Below are 18,638 nucleotides of genomic sequence, written 5' to 3' on the forward strand. Positions count from 1 at the left end.
GGTCAGTCCTGGTTTAGTCACATGCAAAGCAACAGCTCCCCAAGCCCCGCCCCCACCCCCAGTGCTATCGCTTTGGCCCCAATATTTAAATTTTTTTTTTATTTTATAAGGTGGCTCACAATATTTGATTACATTTAGTATTCAAACACCAATCCCACCACCGTAACACCTTCCCACCACCATATTTGGGATGTTTCCATCCCAAACCCCAGCCCCTGCCCCAAAGCACAACCGAAATAATACATATTTAATATATAAATATATATATGTATTGTTTGTTATGAAAAACCACTGAAAATGCTACAAAAAGTGTCTATAGAGAGAAGAGTGTGAAGATTGTTCTATTTTGACAGGGGCCATTAAGACCTTCTATATCACTAACACGTTGTTAAAGGTTGAGCCTTGTGAATTTTGTATATATTTATCTATATCCATGTATCCATATATCTGTGTCTCTGTCATCCCATTGCTCATCTATTTGCTCGAGGGGGCTCCAGTAATGTCTCCATCCATCCCTGTCTCGTTCACGTATGTATTTCCTTCTGCGACTGGTTGCCTACTGTTTGAACCCCGTCAAATGTGTGCGGTACTCTTGGAGTACGGGTGGGGAGTGTCTTATGATCCAGGAAAAGGTTCACTCGTGCGTGAGGCTCGGCCCGAGTGTGTGTAGAGCAGCTTTGAGGGTGCCGGCAGTTGGGTTCTGGGGTTTTCGGCTGCCGGGGCTGGGTCCCTCAGGGCGGGGTGGGCTCTCGCCCGCCCCCTCTGGGGCGCCCCGAGTGAAACAGCCTGGCCTGGGGTCTGGTGGCAGGCTACTGGCCCCCAATTTTTTATTCTAATAAACACTGTGTTCTGAGGTGACGCCTTTGGTGGGTGCGTCCTGACTGCAGCTGTGGTGAGGGTGGTGGGCTCCGGGCTCAGTGCTCCTTGGTGAACAGTCTGTGCGCTTCTCTTTGCCGGTATTCTGCTCCGCGTGTACCCAGACTCCTCATGGCCCATTTGCTGTGGACCCTTCCCCAGGGTCAGCCGTGATCAGGGACGTGGTGGCCTCGCCTGCTGTTAATTGCCCAACTGGGCCAGATAACTCACTGCAAGGGCCCAAGGACATGGTGCCACCCGGGGGGTACCCGGGCCACCCCAGCAATGCCCGGGGGTCCCCAGGCTGAGGCAGTGCTCTGGGAGTCCACAAGGTATGAGGAATGGAACCAGGATGGGGGTCCTGACCCCTGTGCTATTTTCCCAGGCCACTCCCCTGGTTCATTCAGTGTAGACAGTCTATACAGGAGACAGAAGAATTAGGCCTCAGGAGCCACAAGCCTGGGGGCAGGGCGACCCTCGGCTGGGAGCCCACCTGCGACCCCTGTCTAGTTCCACGGGCCCCGCTGTGTGGAAGGCCGGCTGCGAAGGGCCGGGCGGGCTTATTCTACACACAGAACTCGGCAAAAGCAGAAGGAGTGGTTTAGGGGTGTTGGTGGTTTTCTTTAATGATTGAACACTGGGGGGTCGGGGCAGGTTGGGGTCGCACCTAGGGGTACTTGAAGGCTGCTTCCAGCTCTCTGCTGGGGGCTGCTCCCGCGGTTCCCAGGGGGCTGGGGGTCAAACGGGGTCAGCCACATGCACAGTAAGAGCTTGGCGCTCTGTGCAGCTCTCCGCCTTACGCGGATCATTTTAAGGTCTGGAACGAATTTGACAAATGGCGTCAGGTGAAGATTTAGGGGTCATTTTCTCAAGTGCTGTCTTTCCGCAAGCCTTACTGAACAAGGTATTCCTTTCCCCTTGGTGATTTTTTTTTTTTAACCATGTATTAGGTCTCTGATCTCTTTTGCACTGGCTCATTCTATCCCGTGGATGTCTGTCTTTCTTATACAACATCAGGCCAGAGGCATTGCTACAACTTTTATTTTAGGATTTTCATGTCTATTCTCACATGAATCAGATATTAAGTTTGTCAAGTAGGGAAAAAAAAAAGATTACTAGAACTTTCCATTGGAATTCTATGAAACTATAACAGCATTTTAAAAAAATGGACACTTTAACTATATTCAGTCTTAGCAATCAATAAAGTCGCCTCTATTCCTGTGTTTTACTTTTCTGTTGTTTCCGACCTGGAGAGGCTCAGGTGCTACTCGGGACTCTGTGCTCAGGGGGTCTTTGGCAGTGCTCGGGGACCAGACCGTGCCAGGGACTAATCCTTTGCATGGACTAACTCCACGCAAAGCACCTTGACACATCTTGTTGACCGCTCCCTGTGTTAAGGTGTGTGATTTTCTTCAGTAGATTCTGTATGCTTCTCGTATAATTGCTTCTGGTTATTTTGTATTTTTATATTGTTGTGAGTAACATACTTTCCTCTCCAGCGACTCTCCTTTTTTTTCCCCGGAGAGGGCTTGTTTCGTTTTTGGTTTGGGCCATACCTGGCAGTTCTCCTAGCTCTGTACTGAGGAGTCACTCCCGGTGGTGCTCAGGGGACCATCTGGGGAGGTGCCAGGGATGGAACCCAGAGCTGCTGCATGCAAGGCAAACGCCCTCCCCACTGAATTATTGCTCCAGCCCCTCCAGGTTCTCTTACGGTAATGACACATTACAGGAATATCACAGATATTCATAAATTCATCTTTCCATTCTGTCACTTCACTCCGTATTTTTAAAAAATGTATTCACGTGTCCCAGAATTCCTGAGCACATCATCCCACCTACAATAGAGGATTATTCTGTCTCCATGCCTCAGACTCCAGCCTGTTATGAAGACCGAGCCGCGTACTGCATCGGCTGGTGTTTCTAGATATGGAAGTGGCACTTCTAGTACAGAATCGGGGTTGGGGTGCCTGTCGGGGTGAGTGCTGGGAGAGCCCCCAGCACTGCCAGGAAGGGGGGGTCTGTCTGGCTGAGTTTGCACTGCGCCAGGCAGAGGGGCTGCCTTTTGGGAGCTTCATGGTATTCTTCATGCTGGCCAAACGCCCTTTGACTATCTAGAGAGTTTGTCAGGCCCCCTGTTTCCCTGCCTGGCACGACAGCGTGACTTTGTGGATCTTACGAGTGACCATCTTTGGAGGGCTGCAGTGAACGGGTCTTGGCAGTGACTGTTGCTTTCTGTCGCACTCAGAATTGTGCTTGGCTTTTGTTTTCTGGGGCGCCGTGTGCTCTGAAGCCGGCCGCGGGTGGGGGGCCAGCCTCGGGTGGCTCCAGTCAGCTGCCCCCGAGACGTCCGCGGGCACAGGCCTTTCCCTCCTCTTTAGGTATTTCTCACCTCAGTTTGCAGAACAGCTTCTCAGAGCTATTCACAGAGAAAATTCTGTAATATTGACTTTGGTTTCTTTCTTTGGTGTTGATTTCTTCATTTCCTGCCTCCTCTTCCGTCCTTTCTAGGAAGGTGTGATTGTGTGTGTGCATGAGTATGTGTGTGCATGTGTGTGTTCGTGCCTGGATGTGTGTGCATGCTTGTGTGCGCTGGATGTGTGTGTGAGCATGTGTCCGTTGAGCATGCATGTGTGTGTATGTGTGTGTGTGTTTGTGTGTGTATGTACCTGTGTGTGCATGCATGTGTGTATGTATGTGTGTGTTTGTGTGCATGTGTGTCTTCAGTCCATTTGCTGAGGTTTTTCTAATTTTCTGGCATGCTATTATGCAGTATTCTGATTTTAAGGCTCCCGAGATATAGCCTTTGGACGCATCCCATGTCACCCGGGACCCTGGCAGGAAGCAGGTGGCATATTTCAGAGGGATCACGGGCTCGGCTCGCTCGGCACCCTGGGATGTTGCTCCCAACCCCTGAACCAGCCAGGAAGGGAACCAGCTCTGTCCCCAGCGCCCCCACCCCCGCCCCCTGTGCTGTGTCTCCAGGAAGAAGGACCCTCTGCAGGCTGGGGTGGGGCACTACAGTGCTGTCCCATCCCCCTCTCCTGAGGGCCTCCCTGGATCCCAGCTGGTGGCACCACTGCCTGGCTGGCCTCCAGGATACAGGGGCCTGTGGAGGACAGCACAGACGAGGACAGAGGAAAAGGTCCCTCTTTCCCATATTCTCTTTGTCAGGTTTCCTAGTTAATTTTCTGCTGCTTTTTTTCTGCTAGTCGTACGTTTAGGTTTTTTAAATGATTTTTTAAATGATTTTTATTATTATAATAATAAATATAATAAATTTTATATAATTTATATAATTATTATAAAAATAAAAGCTGGGCTGGAGCGATAGCACAGTGGGTAGGATGTTTGCCTTGCACGTAGCCGGCCTGGTTCGATTCTTTCGTCCCTCTCGAAGAGCCCGGCAAGCTACCGAGAGTATCCTGCCCGCACGGCAGAGCCTGACAAGCTCCCCGTGGCGTATTCGATATGCCAAAAACAGCAACAACAAGTCTCACAATGGAGATGTTACTGGTGCCTGCTTGAGCAAATTGATGAGCAATGGGACGACAGTGATACGATGATTATTATTGCTATAATTTTGGTTTGTGGGCTACACAGCCAGTGGTGCTCATGGGTCACTCCCAGGGGTGCTCAGGGGATCATGCGGTGCCATCGCTCGAACCCAGGCCTGCAAGGTCTGTGTTCCGGCTCGCTGAGCATCTCCCCGGCCCGGTTATTGGATCTATTTGTTCTACGCGCGTGTGTGTGTAACTCTCAGGCTCCACGGTTCACGATCGTGTCCTTGTGGGTTTCTTGCACAGATCATCAGCACCTCCCGTCCACCCGAGGGTTCCACCTCCTTCCACCTTTGTCCCCGTGTCCCGTTTCCCCCAGCCTCTGGTGGCAGCATCTTACTGAAAAACAAGTTTCTGGAAGTTTCTGTTGTTTTGGGGCATTTGTCACTTCCTGTAGTGCAACGCTCTCCAGGTTCAGCCGTGTGGCATTAAATCGCGGCTTTTGCCTTCTCTCACGGCCCAGTGGTGCTCTCTCTTGCCTATACCCTCGTCTCTTCTTCCAGGCATCTGCTCCTGGGCACTGGGGTTGTTTCCAGATTTCGGCTGACGAGTGTAGGAGTGCAGATGTCTCCTCTGAGTAGAGGGTTTTGGCCCATGAGGTAGCGGCCAAGAATTGGAACCGCTGGGTCACGACTCAGCTCACTTCCTCGGTGTTTTGTTTGTTTGTGTTTTGGAGAAATGTTCCTATTGTTTTCCCAGAAGGCCAGGCCAGTCGGCATCCGCAGCAAGGGCGAGAGAGGGTCCCTTCCTCCACCTTCTCGGGACACTTGGTCTCGTTCCTGGTGACGTGTGCCCGTCTCTCTGCTGTGTGCTGTTCTCTCGTGGTTGTTTGAAATTGCGTTTCTCTGACGATCGCTGATAGGTGATGACGGTGGTCAGTGATTGATCGCTGGTCTCTGGTGAGTGACCAGAGGTCAGATGATGCTCTCTGCTGCTCAGAAACAATCAGCAGGACACCGTTTCGTGTACCTTCTGGCCGTCTTTCTGTCTTCTTGGAGGAACTTTCTGCTCATTTCTTGCCCTGTTTTTTGACAGTTGGCCGTTGTATTTTAGAGAGTGATGTGTTTAGGGCCGGAGCGACAGTCCAGTGGGGAGGGCGCTTGCCTTGCTGGTGGCGGACCAGGGCTTGATCCCTGGTGTTCTCTGGGATCCCTCAAGCACCACCAGAAAAAATTCCTGAGCACAGAGCCAGGAGTACTGAGCATGGCTAAGAGGTTAAACGATGACCTGCCCTTTCAGGAACCCCTGTTGCTCTTACATTTTGAGGACAAAAATCCCATCTTTCTGTGTGCCACCTACCTTCTCTTCTAGTTCCCCCTGGCAGTGTCCCCATGGTAAGGGATGTTACTGGGTGGGATTTAGTTGGCTAGGAATAGCTGCAGAAATAAAATTATTTTTCCTCTCTTTTCTTTTTTGTTTTGCTTTTTGGGTCACACCTGGAGGGTACACAGGGGTTGCTCCTGGCTCATGCACTCAGGAATTACTCCCGGCAGTGCTCAGGGGACCCTATGGGATGCTGGGAATCGAACCCGGGTCGGCCACGTGCAAGGCAAACGCCCTCCCCGCTGCGCTCTCTCGCTGGTCCATAGAATTATTTTTCAAGAGAGCGCTAGTTCAACGCTGCGTTGCTCCTTCCTACTTCCCTCGATACCAGCCCTTTCACCTGAGGGCTGGCGCGGACCCGCCTTCCCACGCAGCGTCTCCGGTGCCTCACCCCCGCCACAGTGGGCGCTGCCCGGGCTCCGGCTGGGGCAGGGGGCCTCGGACACCGGCCAGCTATGCGCTCTTCCCTCTCAGCATTTGGCCTGTAAGATTGTGTGCATACGTGTTTGTAGACGGGTCCCGCGTGCCAGAGCGTGCACGGAAATGTGTGCATGTCTTGTATGTGCACATGTGAGCACGCATGTACCTGCATGCACATAGGACCGGAGTGATGTGTGTGCCGGGAGGGGCCAAACAAAGCCCACCTCCCTGCAGGCCCCTGCGCCCCAGAGGGGCTGTTCCAAGTTGTGTGGGCTGGGGGGGGAGGGGGGAGGGGGAGGTGCAGAGCCTTTTCCCTCGAAGTCTACATGACTGGAGTCTGCATGACAGGGAGGCGGGGCCGTGCCCTGGATGCAGCGGCGTCTCCGGGGGGCTGTCCCCACCCTTCTGATAGCCCCGAGTTTGCATTCTGATTTGCTTGAGTCGCGTGGGGCTTGGTCCTTGCTGCTATGGTTCTCGAGCACCTTTGGAAAAGGCTTCAAGGCGCGTCGGCCACACGTGAGGAACCCAGGGCCTTCCGGTTCCCAGCGGCAATGTTCCCCGGCCCTGCCCCGCGGCACGGCTGAGAGCTGCTGATAACGGCCGCGGGGCCTCCTCCCGCACGGGAGGGTCTGGCTCTGGCCTCATGGCAGCTCAGCTCGGCCGGAGGGAGAGAGACCCCTGCGCCCGGGGCCCTGTCTGGGTGGGGCGCAGCAGAGGGGCCTCGCCCGGCGGGACGGGACCCTGGAGGCTGTCCTGCCCGGGGCATCTCTGGGAGGCGAGTTGGCGCGGGGAAGGGACTCATCCTAGCCGCGAGTGGGCCAACTGCGGGCACTGCCCAGGCCCCAGAGACGGGGCAGAGAGCCGAGGGGAGAGACAGAGAGAGAGAGAGAGAGAGAGAGAGAGAGAGAGAGAGAGAGAGAAACTAAGAAACCGCAAGCTCCCGGGTGGCCGCGCCCCTGCCTCGGCTCCCAAGCCACGAAAGAGCGTGAGATGGCCTGACGCAGACCTCGAGCCCGTGTGATAAAACCCCCCTGAGCACATCACTCCGGAGCACACCAGCGCTGAGCCCAGGAAGCCTGAGGGGGGCTTGGAAGCATCCGGGCCAAGACCCGCTGGGGGGAGGGGGGGAAGAGACCCGCCAGCTGCCAGCCCGCCGAGAACTGCCGCCTGCGGTGAGGGCAGAGGACAGGCACCCCGGCGGGCTCCTGCCGGCTCGTGCAGAGATGACAGCTCCTGATAGCGGCCGTTGGAGGGCGTGGGCCTGCACACACTTTCACATCCTGTTCGCCGAGGAGAGTGGCCCGGCCCCTCCCGGAGGGCCCAGCAGCAGGAAAATGAAGGGGCTTCGCTGGCTCACTCCCAGGGGCTCGGCCGGGGGTGCTCACGGGCCCCTCCCTGAGTGGGTCCCCAGACCCAGCTTCACCCCAGCCTGCTCAGGGCAGGGGACTCCCACCCACATCCCCCTGAGGGAGGAACAAAATGTATGGCCACAGCCACCTGTCCGGGCTGTCCCCAGAGACGAGGCCCCACCGGGCCCCAGGGAGGTGTAAGCCACTCGGCCTGGGCTCGGGAGAAGCGTTTGGGGTGGGAAAGGCGGAATCCAACAGCGAGAGGGGGCAGGCCTGGGAAGAGGGTGGGGCCTGCTGCAGGGACAATTCCCGAGGCCGGGCAGTGCCCCCAGGGGCCCCGGCATGGGGGGGGGGGTCGGGGGTCGGGTGAGAAAGATGCTTCTCTGCCCCTTGCACTCCTTCTCCAGCAGAAACGCAAATGCCCCGGGGGCCCGCAGGGTACGGAGGGCTGAGGAGGTGACATGCCTCAGGGCTGAGGAGTGGGAAGGGGGGTTGGGGGTGACAGGTCCCAGCAAAGTGTATAAACCCCCTGCGGACCCCCAGCTCCCTCACCCCTGGAAGCAGCCCCTCTGAAGGGGTGGGCTGTCTGCGGCCAGCGGGCTCCCAGGGCTGCCTCCCCATGACCCCCTCCCCCGGTGCCCCTCTCTGCGGGACCCCCTTCTCCAGCCTTCAAAGACAGTGAAAGGCGCTTCCTCTTCCTCACACTGGTGACCCCTGGGCCAGAGCAGGGTAGGCTCCCGGTGAGAGAAGGGGATCCCCAGGGCAGGGCTGGCTCCCAGTGAGAGAAGGGGGTCCCCAGGGCAGGGCTGGCTCCCGGTGAGAGAAGGGGGTCCCCAGAGCAGGGTGGGCTCCCGGCGGGAGAAGGGGATCCCCAACACACTCCCCTTCCAACTCCAGGGGTTCATTCACCAGCAGGTGTCTGCAAGGTGGTGGCCAACTTTGGCGACAGTGAACCCAGTGGGGTCACGTCTGCAGGGCGAGAGCCCTAAGAGCGGGTGGGGGTGGGCTTTGGGGGTCTCTCCGCCCTGCAAGTCCCCGTCTGGCCCCAGCCGCCTCGGAGTCCCTCTCAGCAGCTCCTCTCTGCAGAGGGGCCTATGCAGATCCCAGACCAGAGCTGAGCCCTCTGGGGCCCCAAAGACCCGGCCACGGTTTCCTAACGCTCCCTGCGGGCCCCAGCCGAGGGGCAGGAGGGGGCGAGGCGGGCCTGTCAGGGCTGCGGGACCCAGGCCTTAGGAAAAGGTTTTCTGGCACGTTCTAACGAAGGCTTTGGTCTGCCGCAGGTTCCGGAACTGCGTCTACACCTACAGAATCTTGCCCAATGAGGAGGGTAAATTCACCGTCCAGGTAAGCCCTCCGGCTTCATGGAGCCCCGGGAGGTGCAGGGGGGAGGAGGAGGAGGAGGAGGAACAGGAGGAGGAGGAGGAGGAGGAGGAACAGGAGTGGGAGGAGGAGGAGGAGGAGGAACAGGAGTGGGAGGAGGAGGAGGAGGAGGAGCAGGAGGAGGAGGAGGAGCAGGAGGAGGAGGAGGACAAGGAGAAGGAGGAGGAGGACAAGGAGGAGGAGGAGGAGCAGGAGGAGGAGGAGGACGACGAGGAGGAGGACGACGAGGAGGAGGAGCGGGAGGAGGAGGAGGAGGAGCAGAACCCACAGGCTGGCTGCAGAGTCTCTCGGCCCCCAACCCCTGGGAATGGGGGTGACGCTTGTGGCCCTGCAGAGTGCCTGGCGCCGTGACTCAGGGAGGGGGGTCAGGTGGCCAGAGGAGAGTTTGTGGGTGACGTTCAGGGGAAAGTGGGGAGAGGGCGGCAGCGGGAGGCCAGTTTCTCTTCCGTGAGCTCGGAGGAGTGGCGGGAGCAGGGCCGGAGGGGGAGGGGCAGGAGAGGGGAGAGCCCCTGGGTACCCGGCCCGGGCAGCCTCCGGGGGCCCCAGGCCAGCGCCCAGGGGGTCCCAGCGCCCAGGGGCCCAGCCGTGGTGGAGGCAGAAGCCGGGCGCCCCCAAGGCCGCGTGTGGGGGCCGTTTGCCTGACAGCCACCAGGCTCTGTGTGACCGCAGTGTGTGACAGCGGCCGGGAGGCGGCCCCGGAAGCTATTTTTATCGAGTGGCGCTGGGCTCACCGCGGGTGCAGGGCCTGCTCTCGGGAGGACGCGGGGTGGGGCACAGGGCGGTGCCCGTGTGCTAGAGGAGCAGCACGTGGCCCGGGGACTTCTGTAGCAAGGACAGTGGCCGAGGGAGGCGCGGGGGGTCACGGCCCCTCGCCCCCACGACGGCAAGGACGATGCGTGTTGTGCAGCCGGGGGTCTAGGGCGGAGCTGGCCTCGGGTGGGCTGGGCAGGGCCCAGGGCACGGGGTAGGGGCTTCCCGGGGAGACACCCCGGCTCTGAGGGTAGACGGACCCCACGGGGGCCACACAGAGGAGCCCTGGGAGCAGCGTGGGCGGGGACCAGCCCGGCCATGCCCCAGAACGTGCCCATGGCCTTTCCGGCACCCGAGGGGGCAGGCTGGGGTCTCGGCCTCAGAGCTGCACCCCCGAAGGGCCTGCACGGGACAGTGGCCCCCTGCCCCGGCCAGCGTGGTGGGAAGCAACCAGTCTGCTGGAGGGGCTGGTGGGCCCTGGCTGGAAGGCGTGTGGAGGCGTGTGGAGGCATGTGGAGGTGTGTGGACACATGTGGAGGTGTGTGAAGGCGTGTGGAGGCATGTGGAGATGTGTGGAGGTGTGTGGAGGTGTGTGGAGTCATGTGAAGGCGTGTGGAGGAGTGTGGAGGCATGTGGAGGCGTGTGGAGGCATGTGGAGGCGTGTGGAGGCGTGTGAAGGTGTGTGGAGACGTGTGAAGGCGTGTGGAGGCGTGTGGAGGCAAGTCCCCACCCGTCCTGCACTTCTGCTCTCTCCCCGCAGCTGGCTTCGGGGACACTTTTCCCTCCGTGGGACTCCGGGCCACACCCGCGTCCTGGCGGTGGTGGCCATCCTGCGGCCTCAGAGCCAGGCGTGTCAGAGGAGGGCCACCCGCTCCGGCTGACGCGTGTAGGCGTGGGCGGCCTTTGCGGTGCACAGAGGAAGGAGCCGGGCCCTGCGGGGGGGGGGGGGGGAGAGACTTCGGGAGGGGCAGCCCCTGCCCAGGCCCCGACCCCCCTCCTGGGCCCTTGCCCGTCACCCGTGCTGGGGAAGCCCCCGCCCCAAGTGACCCCTCCCCTCCCCCCGGCCCTGGGGCGTGGAGCCGCTCGCTGGGCCCGGGCGAGCCCAGGCTGGGACACCCATCTCGGCCCAGTTCCTCTTTCCTCGCCTGCCGAAACCTCACGCTCCTTTCTGAGCTCGGCCGCAGTTTCTAAATAACTCACCCGCCACGGAGCTGGGGCTGGGCCCCCGCCCCCACCCCAGCCTCCTCTCGGGGCCTTCCCGGCCACCCCACCCCAGATCCAGGCCCGGGGGACAGGGGCCTGGGGGAGCCCAATGGCCCCGCCCCCGCCCCCGCCCTGTGCAGCTCCAGACAGGGTTTGGGGGGCCCTCCCGGCCCACCCTCCTTCCCGCGGCTGCCTCCCCCCGCCATGTGTGACTGGCTGGACAGGGGACCCCTTCCCCGGGGAAGGACAGAGAAGACCAAGGAGCTTCTCCAGGGGGAGGTGACTGTCCTGCCCTCCCTGGGGACCCTGGGCTAAAGCGGACCCTGTACTCTGGCCTTGGTGGGGCCCAAACAGAAGGCAGGGAGCCCCCCCCCCCGGCCCCGTGACCCCCCCTTCTTAGTGCCCGGGGGTCAGAGGAAAGAAAGCCAAGAGAAGGTGAGGGAGGGGAATGGGGGAGGGGCGGGGCGGGGCCAGTGCTGGGGCAGGAAGGGGACAGGAAAGTTCTAGAGGGCCTGGGGGAGGGTCTGGGATGATTCCCTCACCGCCCTGCCCCCCTGGGAACCTTCCGGGCCTTGGGGGACACTGGCCACAGGGGGGCCGGGGTGGCTGGGCTGCAGTTCTGGGCTCTGAGCCCCCCTCCCCCGCCACCACCACTGTGTTGTCCCAAAGCCTCACGGGAGGACACAGGGCCTGTGGCTGGACAAGGCTCAGGGGTGTCGCTGCCTCCCGGCAGGCCCCTCCCAGGCAGGCGGGATGGGGGCGCGGGGGAGGGGCTGCAGCCCCCCCTGCCCTGGCACCTGCCAGCTCAGCTTCTCGCAGGCCAAGTGGGAGACAGTCGGGGGCCCCCCCACGCCCGCCCCCCCCCCCCGCCTCCTGCCATATCCGCTGCGAGTTTCCGGTCTGGGCAGGGCGGAGACTGTGTCCAGGGGACTGACTTAGAGCCAGACAGGAACTGGCCGCCCGGCCTGACCGCCAGGGGGGACGGGGAGCTGGGTCTCAGCCTCCAGTGCTCTGCAGGCCGCTGTCCTTCCGCCCAGGAAGAGGGGGGCAGCTGGCACTGCCCTGGGCGGCCAAGATCCCGTCACACGCTTCCTGACGGGCAGGCGGGCGGCAAAGCCAGAGGGCCAGGCCCCCGCCCCGCTGACTCCTGGCAAGCAGGCCGCACTGACCAGGGACCACGCCTGGCAGGTGTGACAATGTCCAGTGACCAAGCCTAGCCGGTGACCGCAGTGTCCAGTGGTCACGTCTGGCAGGTGACACGGTGTCCAGTGACCGAGTCTGGCGGGTGGCCTGACAGGGGTGGGTGACGGCCTCACCTGTGCTTTCTGCACCTGATTTCTTTGTTTGCTTGTGTCCCGGGGTAGTGCGGGCAGCTGGGCAGCGCTTAGGGCCCGTGCCGGCTCTGTGCTCAGTAGACTGACCGGGTGTGGGGGTTCGAACTGGGGTCGCGGCCAGCGTGACTGCTTGCCAGCAAGGGTCTTGCCTCGTGAGCTGTCTCCCCGGCCTGTTCCCCTCTGACACGTCTCCCATGTTCCCAACACTCTCACACCATCTTCCCGTTCTTTGCCTTCCCGTCCCAGAGGGACTTACAGGGCTAGAGCTTGGGGTGGGGCAGGTTTCCCCCAGGTCCCCGGCGGGGAGGCTTCCCTGCCTCAGAGGGGCCTCGGAGGGCTCCGTGGTGGGGGGGGCAGTGTGGGCCCCTCCCTCCCCGCTTTCCCTGTGCTGCTGTTCCCTCCCGCCAACCCTGAGCCCCGTCCGCTCTGGAAACGCGTCTTTCTGCGGCTCAAACGCATCTTCTCTGGGGCTGCGGGTCCTTTTCTTCCCTGTCCTGTTTGCTGTTTGTCTCTGCCTCCCGTGCCCCTGGCGTCCCCCTGGCCATCTGGCCCGGGACTCGCTGGGGTCAGGGCCGGAGGGACCCCCGTGGGGGAAGGCGTGTTCCGGTGGGCGTGTTCCGAGGGGCTGGCACCTCTCGGCTGGGGCCAGGCGCAGAGGCTGGGCGGGAAAATGGGCAGGCCCCGGGCCCTCAGTGATGTCACCAGACCCGCCAGCCAGCGTCACCCAGCTTGGAGGAGGTGCTCCTGTTGGGGTGCTCCCCTCCGAGCCAGACACTGCACCCCGCTTTCCCGACACCTCCTCTGAATGAAGCCCGTGGACAGTGGGCAATCTGAGAGTCAGAACCTTGGTTGTTCGGGAGGGGACAGCCCGGGCCGCCCTGGCCCTGGCTCTGTGCCCAGGGACCACTCCTGGCAGGCATTGGGGGGCCATATGAGGGGGGGGTCAGGGATTGAGCCACACGCAAGGGCAGCGCCAGAAGCCCCATTCGGTCCCCCTGGTCTAACCAAGCTCCCAGGATCGTTTTGTGTGACTCCGAGTGCGCCGGTACACGAGGGCTGTGTGACTCGAACCCTCACTGAGGAGGAATTGTGAAGAGCTGCTTTTCCGTGTCGCCCACTTCCCACAGCGGGGCCCCTCCTGGGTCAGGATGGGGTGCGAGAGCGGCTGGATCTCAGCCCCTGACCCGTTTCTTCACCGCCCCCACCTAGGAATGTAGAAAGGGGACTCGTCCCTGCTGACCTTTATCTCTGTATCTGGGGTTGGAGGCCTCTCCCGGCAGTGCTCAGGGAGTGCTCCTGGCTCTGGAAGCTGCTCTGGAAACCGTCACTGTCACTGTCGTCCCGTTGCTCATCGATTTGCTCGAGTGGCCACCAGTAACGTCTCCGTTGTGAGACTTGTTGTTACTGTTTTTGGCATATCGAATTCTCCACGGGGAGCTTGCCAGGCTCTGCTGTGTGGGCGGGATACTCTTGGTAGCTCGCTGGGCTCTCCAGGAGGGATGGAGGAATCGAACCCGGGTTGGCTGCGTGCAAGGCAAACGCCCTACCTGCTGTGCTATTGCTCCAGCCCAATAATAATAGTAATACATAAAATAAAGTACGTTTGGGGGTTTGGCTTTGCCCACTGGCTCTGTGATGGGGTCACTCCCAGCAGCGCTCAGGGGGCCATCTGGGGTGCCAGGGATTGAACCGGGGCCACCCGCATGCAAGGCAGGAGCCCTGCCCACTGTACCATCTTTCAGCGCCCAGGTTATCTCGGTGCCTCTCCCCGGGAGGGCTTGGAATGGCGTCGTGCCTCCCCGAGCTCTGGGGGCCAGGCCCTGGCCCCCTCTGCCCATCACTCAGCTCTCGGTCCTCCCCGGGCCCCACGACCCTTCCTGCGGCTGCCCTCGGGCGCTGCCAGCGGCCCTGTCTGCTCTACGCCACTGTCCTGAGGCTGCTGAGACAAACGCCCACCGACGGGGAGGTGTGAACCTCATGGTCATCACTGGTGGTTCTGGGTCAGAAACGCAAAACGGGTGTTCTTGGGGGCAAGTCAGGGTGCGGGCAAGGCTCGTCCTCCTCCTGCTCCCGCTGCTCTGCGGCAGTGCGGGGCCACCCCAGGGCCTCGCTGCAAGGCCCGTGCTGGGGGCTGCGCCGCCTCCCCGCCATGGGACCCCTCCCCGGCCTGGGACCCCCTCCCCGGCCTGGGACCCCCTCCCTGCCCTGGGACCCCCTCCCTGCCCTGGGACTCCCGCCCTGGCCCTCTGCCTCCCTGCCCTGGGCTCCCTGTAGGCACTGGGGGAATCTGTTTTCTTGCCCTGCCCAGCGCCCCCGTTTGCCTCAGCCCTTGGCCTGTTTCTCCACCTTCAATCCCCACTACACAGGTCCTGGCTTATTCCTGGGCCGTGTCGCTCTCCTCTGCCCCCCTTGCCCCTCCTCTGCCCCCCTTGCCCCTCCTCTGTCCCCCTCGTCCCTCCTCTGCCCCCCTCACCCCTCCTCTGCCCCCCTCGCCTGTCCTCTGTCCCCTCACCCTTCCTCTGCTCTCTCACCCCTCCTCTGCCCCCTCACCCCTCCTCAGCTCTCTTACCCCTCCTCTGCCACCCTCGCCCCTCCTCTGCCCCCCTCGCTCCTCCTCTGTCCCTCTCACCCCTCCTCTGCCCCCCTCATCCCTCCTGAGGATCCTGGGCTTCCCTGGGTCCCGTCGAGTAATCCAGGACACTCTCCCCACTCTGCCTGTCACACCCTCATTCCTGTGCCCCAACCACACAGTGCCACCCTCCAGCCTCCCGGGATGGGGCCGGGCACGTTTTCGAGAGGTCGTTTGTCTGCTCCCACGGTTCTTTTTCCTGCAGGAGGACGTGCGTGGTGGGGATGCTAGAACCGCCCCGCTCACCACGGCCCCCGGGGCCTCAGCGGGGTGCAGGAAGCGTTTGGGCGTGGCTGGAAGAAGGGACGCGTGATAGCGTGGGCTTGGAGAAGGCTGGGCGAGGCATGAGGACTTAAGCTCCCACCCTGACCCCCAGGAGGACCCTGTGAGCATCGCAGTGGCAAAAGGAAGTTCAACTCGAGCAACCCGGGGCCAGGAGAGCCTCCCCGTGGGCTGACGCAAGCCTGGGGGGCACGCACGGCCCGCCGTGTGCCCCTACGCCCCCAGCACTGAGCAGGAACAGCCCCTGAGCACCACTGGGGTGGCCCCCACGTGGGAAATAAGTGAATTAAACTTTAATTTTAAAAGATGTGAAGCAGAGGGGCCCGGAAGGGTAGCACGGCAGGGAGGACGCTTGTCTTACTCGCATCCGACCTAGGGTTCGATTCCCAGCGCCCCGTACGGTTCCTGAGCCCACCAGGAGTGAGCACAGAGCCAGGAGTAACTCCGCTGGGTATGGCCCCGAAACCAAAACACTCCAAGGTGTGAGGTTCAACAGCAGCCAGAGTGCTGGTGCCCCTGGGTGCCACACGGTGACGGGGACATTAGCAGAGGTGGAGGGGTGCTCCCCAGAGCCTGCTCGGTGCTCTGGGCTGAGGGCCGGCCCGTGTGGGGTGAGGCCAGCGCAGCGGGGAACTCAGGGGGGAGCCGCAGTGCGAACAGGAGCAACCCACAGGCCTCAGCTCCCCGGGGACGGGGGTGCGAGGGCTTGTCTGCCAGCTGTCACTGCCCAGTTGACATCCACCTGGAGCGTGTCACTCAGAGTGGGGCGATCTGCAGGAGAGCGTCTGGGTGGAGGCAATTAAGGATAAAAATAACCCTTCTGGCCGCGGGCACTGGGGACCCGCGGTGTGTGCCCGCCCCACACCCGGTGCCAGGCGGCTTTGGAGAGACACGTGTCTCCTCCGGCTCTGGCGTGTGAAGCCACAGACGCAGCACCCAAGGTGGGACTCAAGTCCTTTTCCTTTTCTTATTTTTTTTAAAAGTTTGTTGATTGAGACTCTGTGATGTACAGTGCCATTAAGGACGATTTCTCACGTGCGTAATTCCAACAGCACTCCCATAGCCGTCACTGCCACTGTCACTTCATCCCCTTGCTCATCATTTGCTCGAGCGGGCACCAGCAGTGCCTCCGTTGTGAGACTTGTTGTTACTGTTTTTGGCATATCGGATACGCCACAGGGAGCTTGCCAGGCTCTGCCGTGTGGGCGGGATGCTCTTGCCGGGCTCTCCGGGAGGGGCGGAGGAATCAACCCAGGTCGGCCCATAGCAATACACTGCAGAATTCTTTAATTGTTTTTCAGATGTTTTTTTTTTATTATTTTTTTTTTTGCTTTTTTTTTTTTTTTTGGGTCACACCTGGCGATGCACAGGGGTTACTCCTGGCTCTGCACTCAGGAACCACCCCCGGCGGTGCTCAGGGGACCATATGGGATGCTGGGATTTGAACCCGGGTCGGCCGCGTGCAAGGCAAACGCCCCACCCGCTGTGCTATCTCTCCAGCCCTGTTTTTCAGATGTTTTAAAAAGTTGAGGTGAACCACCGTGAGGGACACAGTTCCAAAGTTATTCGTGATTGAGTAACAGTCCTACAGTGTCCCAGCACCCAGCCCTTGGCCAGTGCACACTGCCACCACCAGGGTCCCGGGTTACCCTCCTGTCCGCCCTGCAGCCTGCCTCCAGAGCAGATACCTCTCTCTCTCTCCGTCTCTCTCTGTCTCTGTCTTTCTCTGTCTCTGTCTCTCTCTGTGTGTCTCTGTCTCTCTGTCTCTGTCTCTCTGTCTCTGTCTTTCTCTGTCTCTCTCTGTGTCTCTCTCTGTCTCTGTCTCTCTGTCTCTCTCTGTCTCTGTCTCTCTGTCTCTGTCTTTCTCTGTCTCTGTCTTTCTCTGTCTCTCTCTCTGTGTCTCTCTCTATCTCTGTCTCTCTCTGTCTCTGTCTCTCTGGCTCTCTCTGTTTCTGTCTCTCTGTCTCTGTCTTTCTCTGTGTCTCTCTCTCTGTGTCTCTCTGTGTCTCTGTCTCTCTCAGTCTCTGTCTCTGTCTCTCTCCCCCTTATTTTCTTTTTTGCATTGTGGTTTGCAATAATGTTACTGAAAGGGTAGCACTGTTGTCCTGTTGTTCATCAATCTGCTCGAGCGAGCACCAGTAACGTCTCCATTGTCATGCATATCTCTCTCTCTCTCTCTCTCTCTCTCTCTCTCTCTCTCTCTCTCCCCTTTATTTTCCTTTTCTGCACTGTGGTTTGCAACACTGTTACTGAAGGGGCACCATGCGTATCGCTTTACCTCCTCTCAGCACTCAGCTCCTGTCCAGAGCAATCACTTCCACCATTGTGACAGTGTTCCCTTCCCTGTCCTTCCCGCCCTTGCCCGGTGGCAGGCTTCCTGCTATGGCCCAGTCCCCCTGGCGCTCGTTTCTACTGCCTTTGCATATTATTCACATACTCTATATTTTCCCTACCCCGCCAGCAAGTGCAGTTATTCTGTCTGTCCCTCCCCCTCTGACTCATCACTCAGCGTGACACTCTCCGCGTCCATCCATGTACCAGCCAATTTCGTGACTTCATTTCGTGACTTCATTTATCCTAACGGCTGCATAGTATTCCATTGTGTAGGGGTGCCGTAGTTTATCCGCTCGTCCCTTCTCAGGTCCTCGGGTTGTTTCCGGATTCTGGCTGTTGTGACGAGTGCCCCAGTGAGCACCAGAGTGCAGAGGGTTCTTCTGCGTCACAGGCTCCATTCCCAGGAGCCGTCTACTGCACTGTCACACGGAAGCTCAGTTTCTAACCTTTTGAGGCTCGTCCCTGTTGCTTTCCAGACGGGCCGGACGGGTCGGCATTCCCACCGGCAGTGACTGGGAGCCCTTGCTCTCCGCACCCGCGCCGCCAGCTCTGGCTGTCCTCTGAGATGTGTGCCAGCCTCTGTGGCGTGTGAGGATAGCTCGTTGTTTTGATTCACATCTCCCTGGTTATTAGTGATGTAGAGCACTTTTTCATGGACCTTGGGGTCAGTTGTTTGCAGGGAGAAAGGTTGTTCCTGCAGTCTCCAAAATACAGAAGCTATGCTGGGGACCCCCGAGAAAAGGGAAATGGAGGCAGAGACAGAGAAAGATTTCTTCCAGCGGGGGGAGGGAAATAGCCACTTGGAAGCCAATTTTGCTGGCTTTGGAGGCAGAGGAGGCTCTCCACAGCATCCCGCCCCACCCCTGCACCCAGCCATTCACACCCCTCAGCCCTCACTGTATGTGTTGCACCCCAAAGAGTATGTTCCGACCCGTACACTTGCCGATGTATGAGCCCCGGCAAAACAGTCCTGCTGAAACTTCTCTAGATGCACATTTCTTTCTTTCTTTCTTTCTTTCTTTCTTTCTTTCTTTCTTTCTCTTTCTTTCTTTCTTTCTTTCTTTCTTTCTTTCTTTCTTTCATGCTTTTTGGGTCACACTTGGCCATGCACAGGGGTCACTCCTGGCTCTGCACTCAGAAATTACTCCTGGCGGTGCTCAAGGGACCATATGGGATGCTGAGAATCGAACCCAGGTCGACCTCATGCAAGGCAAACACCCTA

At 59.8% G+C, this 18,638-nt stretch overlaps 1 protein-coding gene across 2 annotated transcripts in view; it reads left to right on the top strand.

Annotated features, from left to right (window-relative positions):
- INPP5D (inositol polyphosphate-5-phosphatase D) overlaps positions 1-18,638 on the top strand; it is an 86,236-nt gene that overhangs the window by 10,802 nt on the left and 56,796 nt on the right. For both annotated transcript variants that reach the window (XM_055123427.1, XM_055123426.1), the window contains exon 2: positions 8,785-8,848. Coding sequence is in view for 1 of the 2 variants with exons in the window: in XM_055123426.1 (XP_054979401.1) it covers positions 8,785-8,848 (64 nt within the window). In the remaining variant the exon portion in view is untranslated. The remainder of the gene's footprint in view (positions 1-8,784; positions 8,849-18,638) is intronic.

Source organism: Sorex araneus, chromosome X, assembly GCF_027595985.1.
Source record: "Sorex araneus isolate mSorAra2 chromosome X, mSorAra2.pri, whole genome shotgun sequence".
Taxonomy (NCBI): domain Eukaryota; kingdom Metazoa; phylum Chordata; class Mammalia; order Eulipotyphla; family Soricidae; genus Sorex; species Sorex araneus.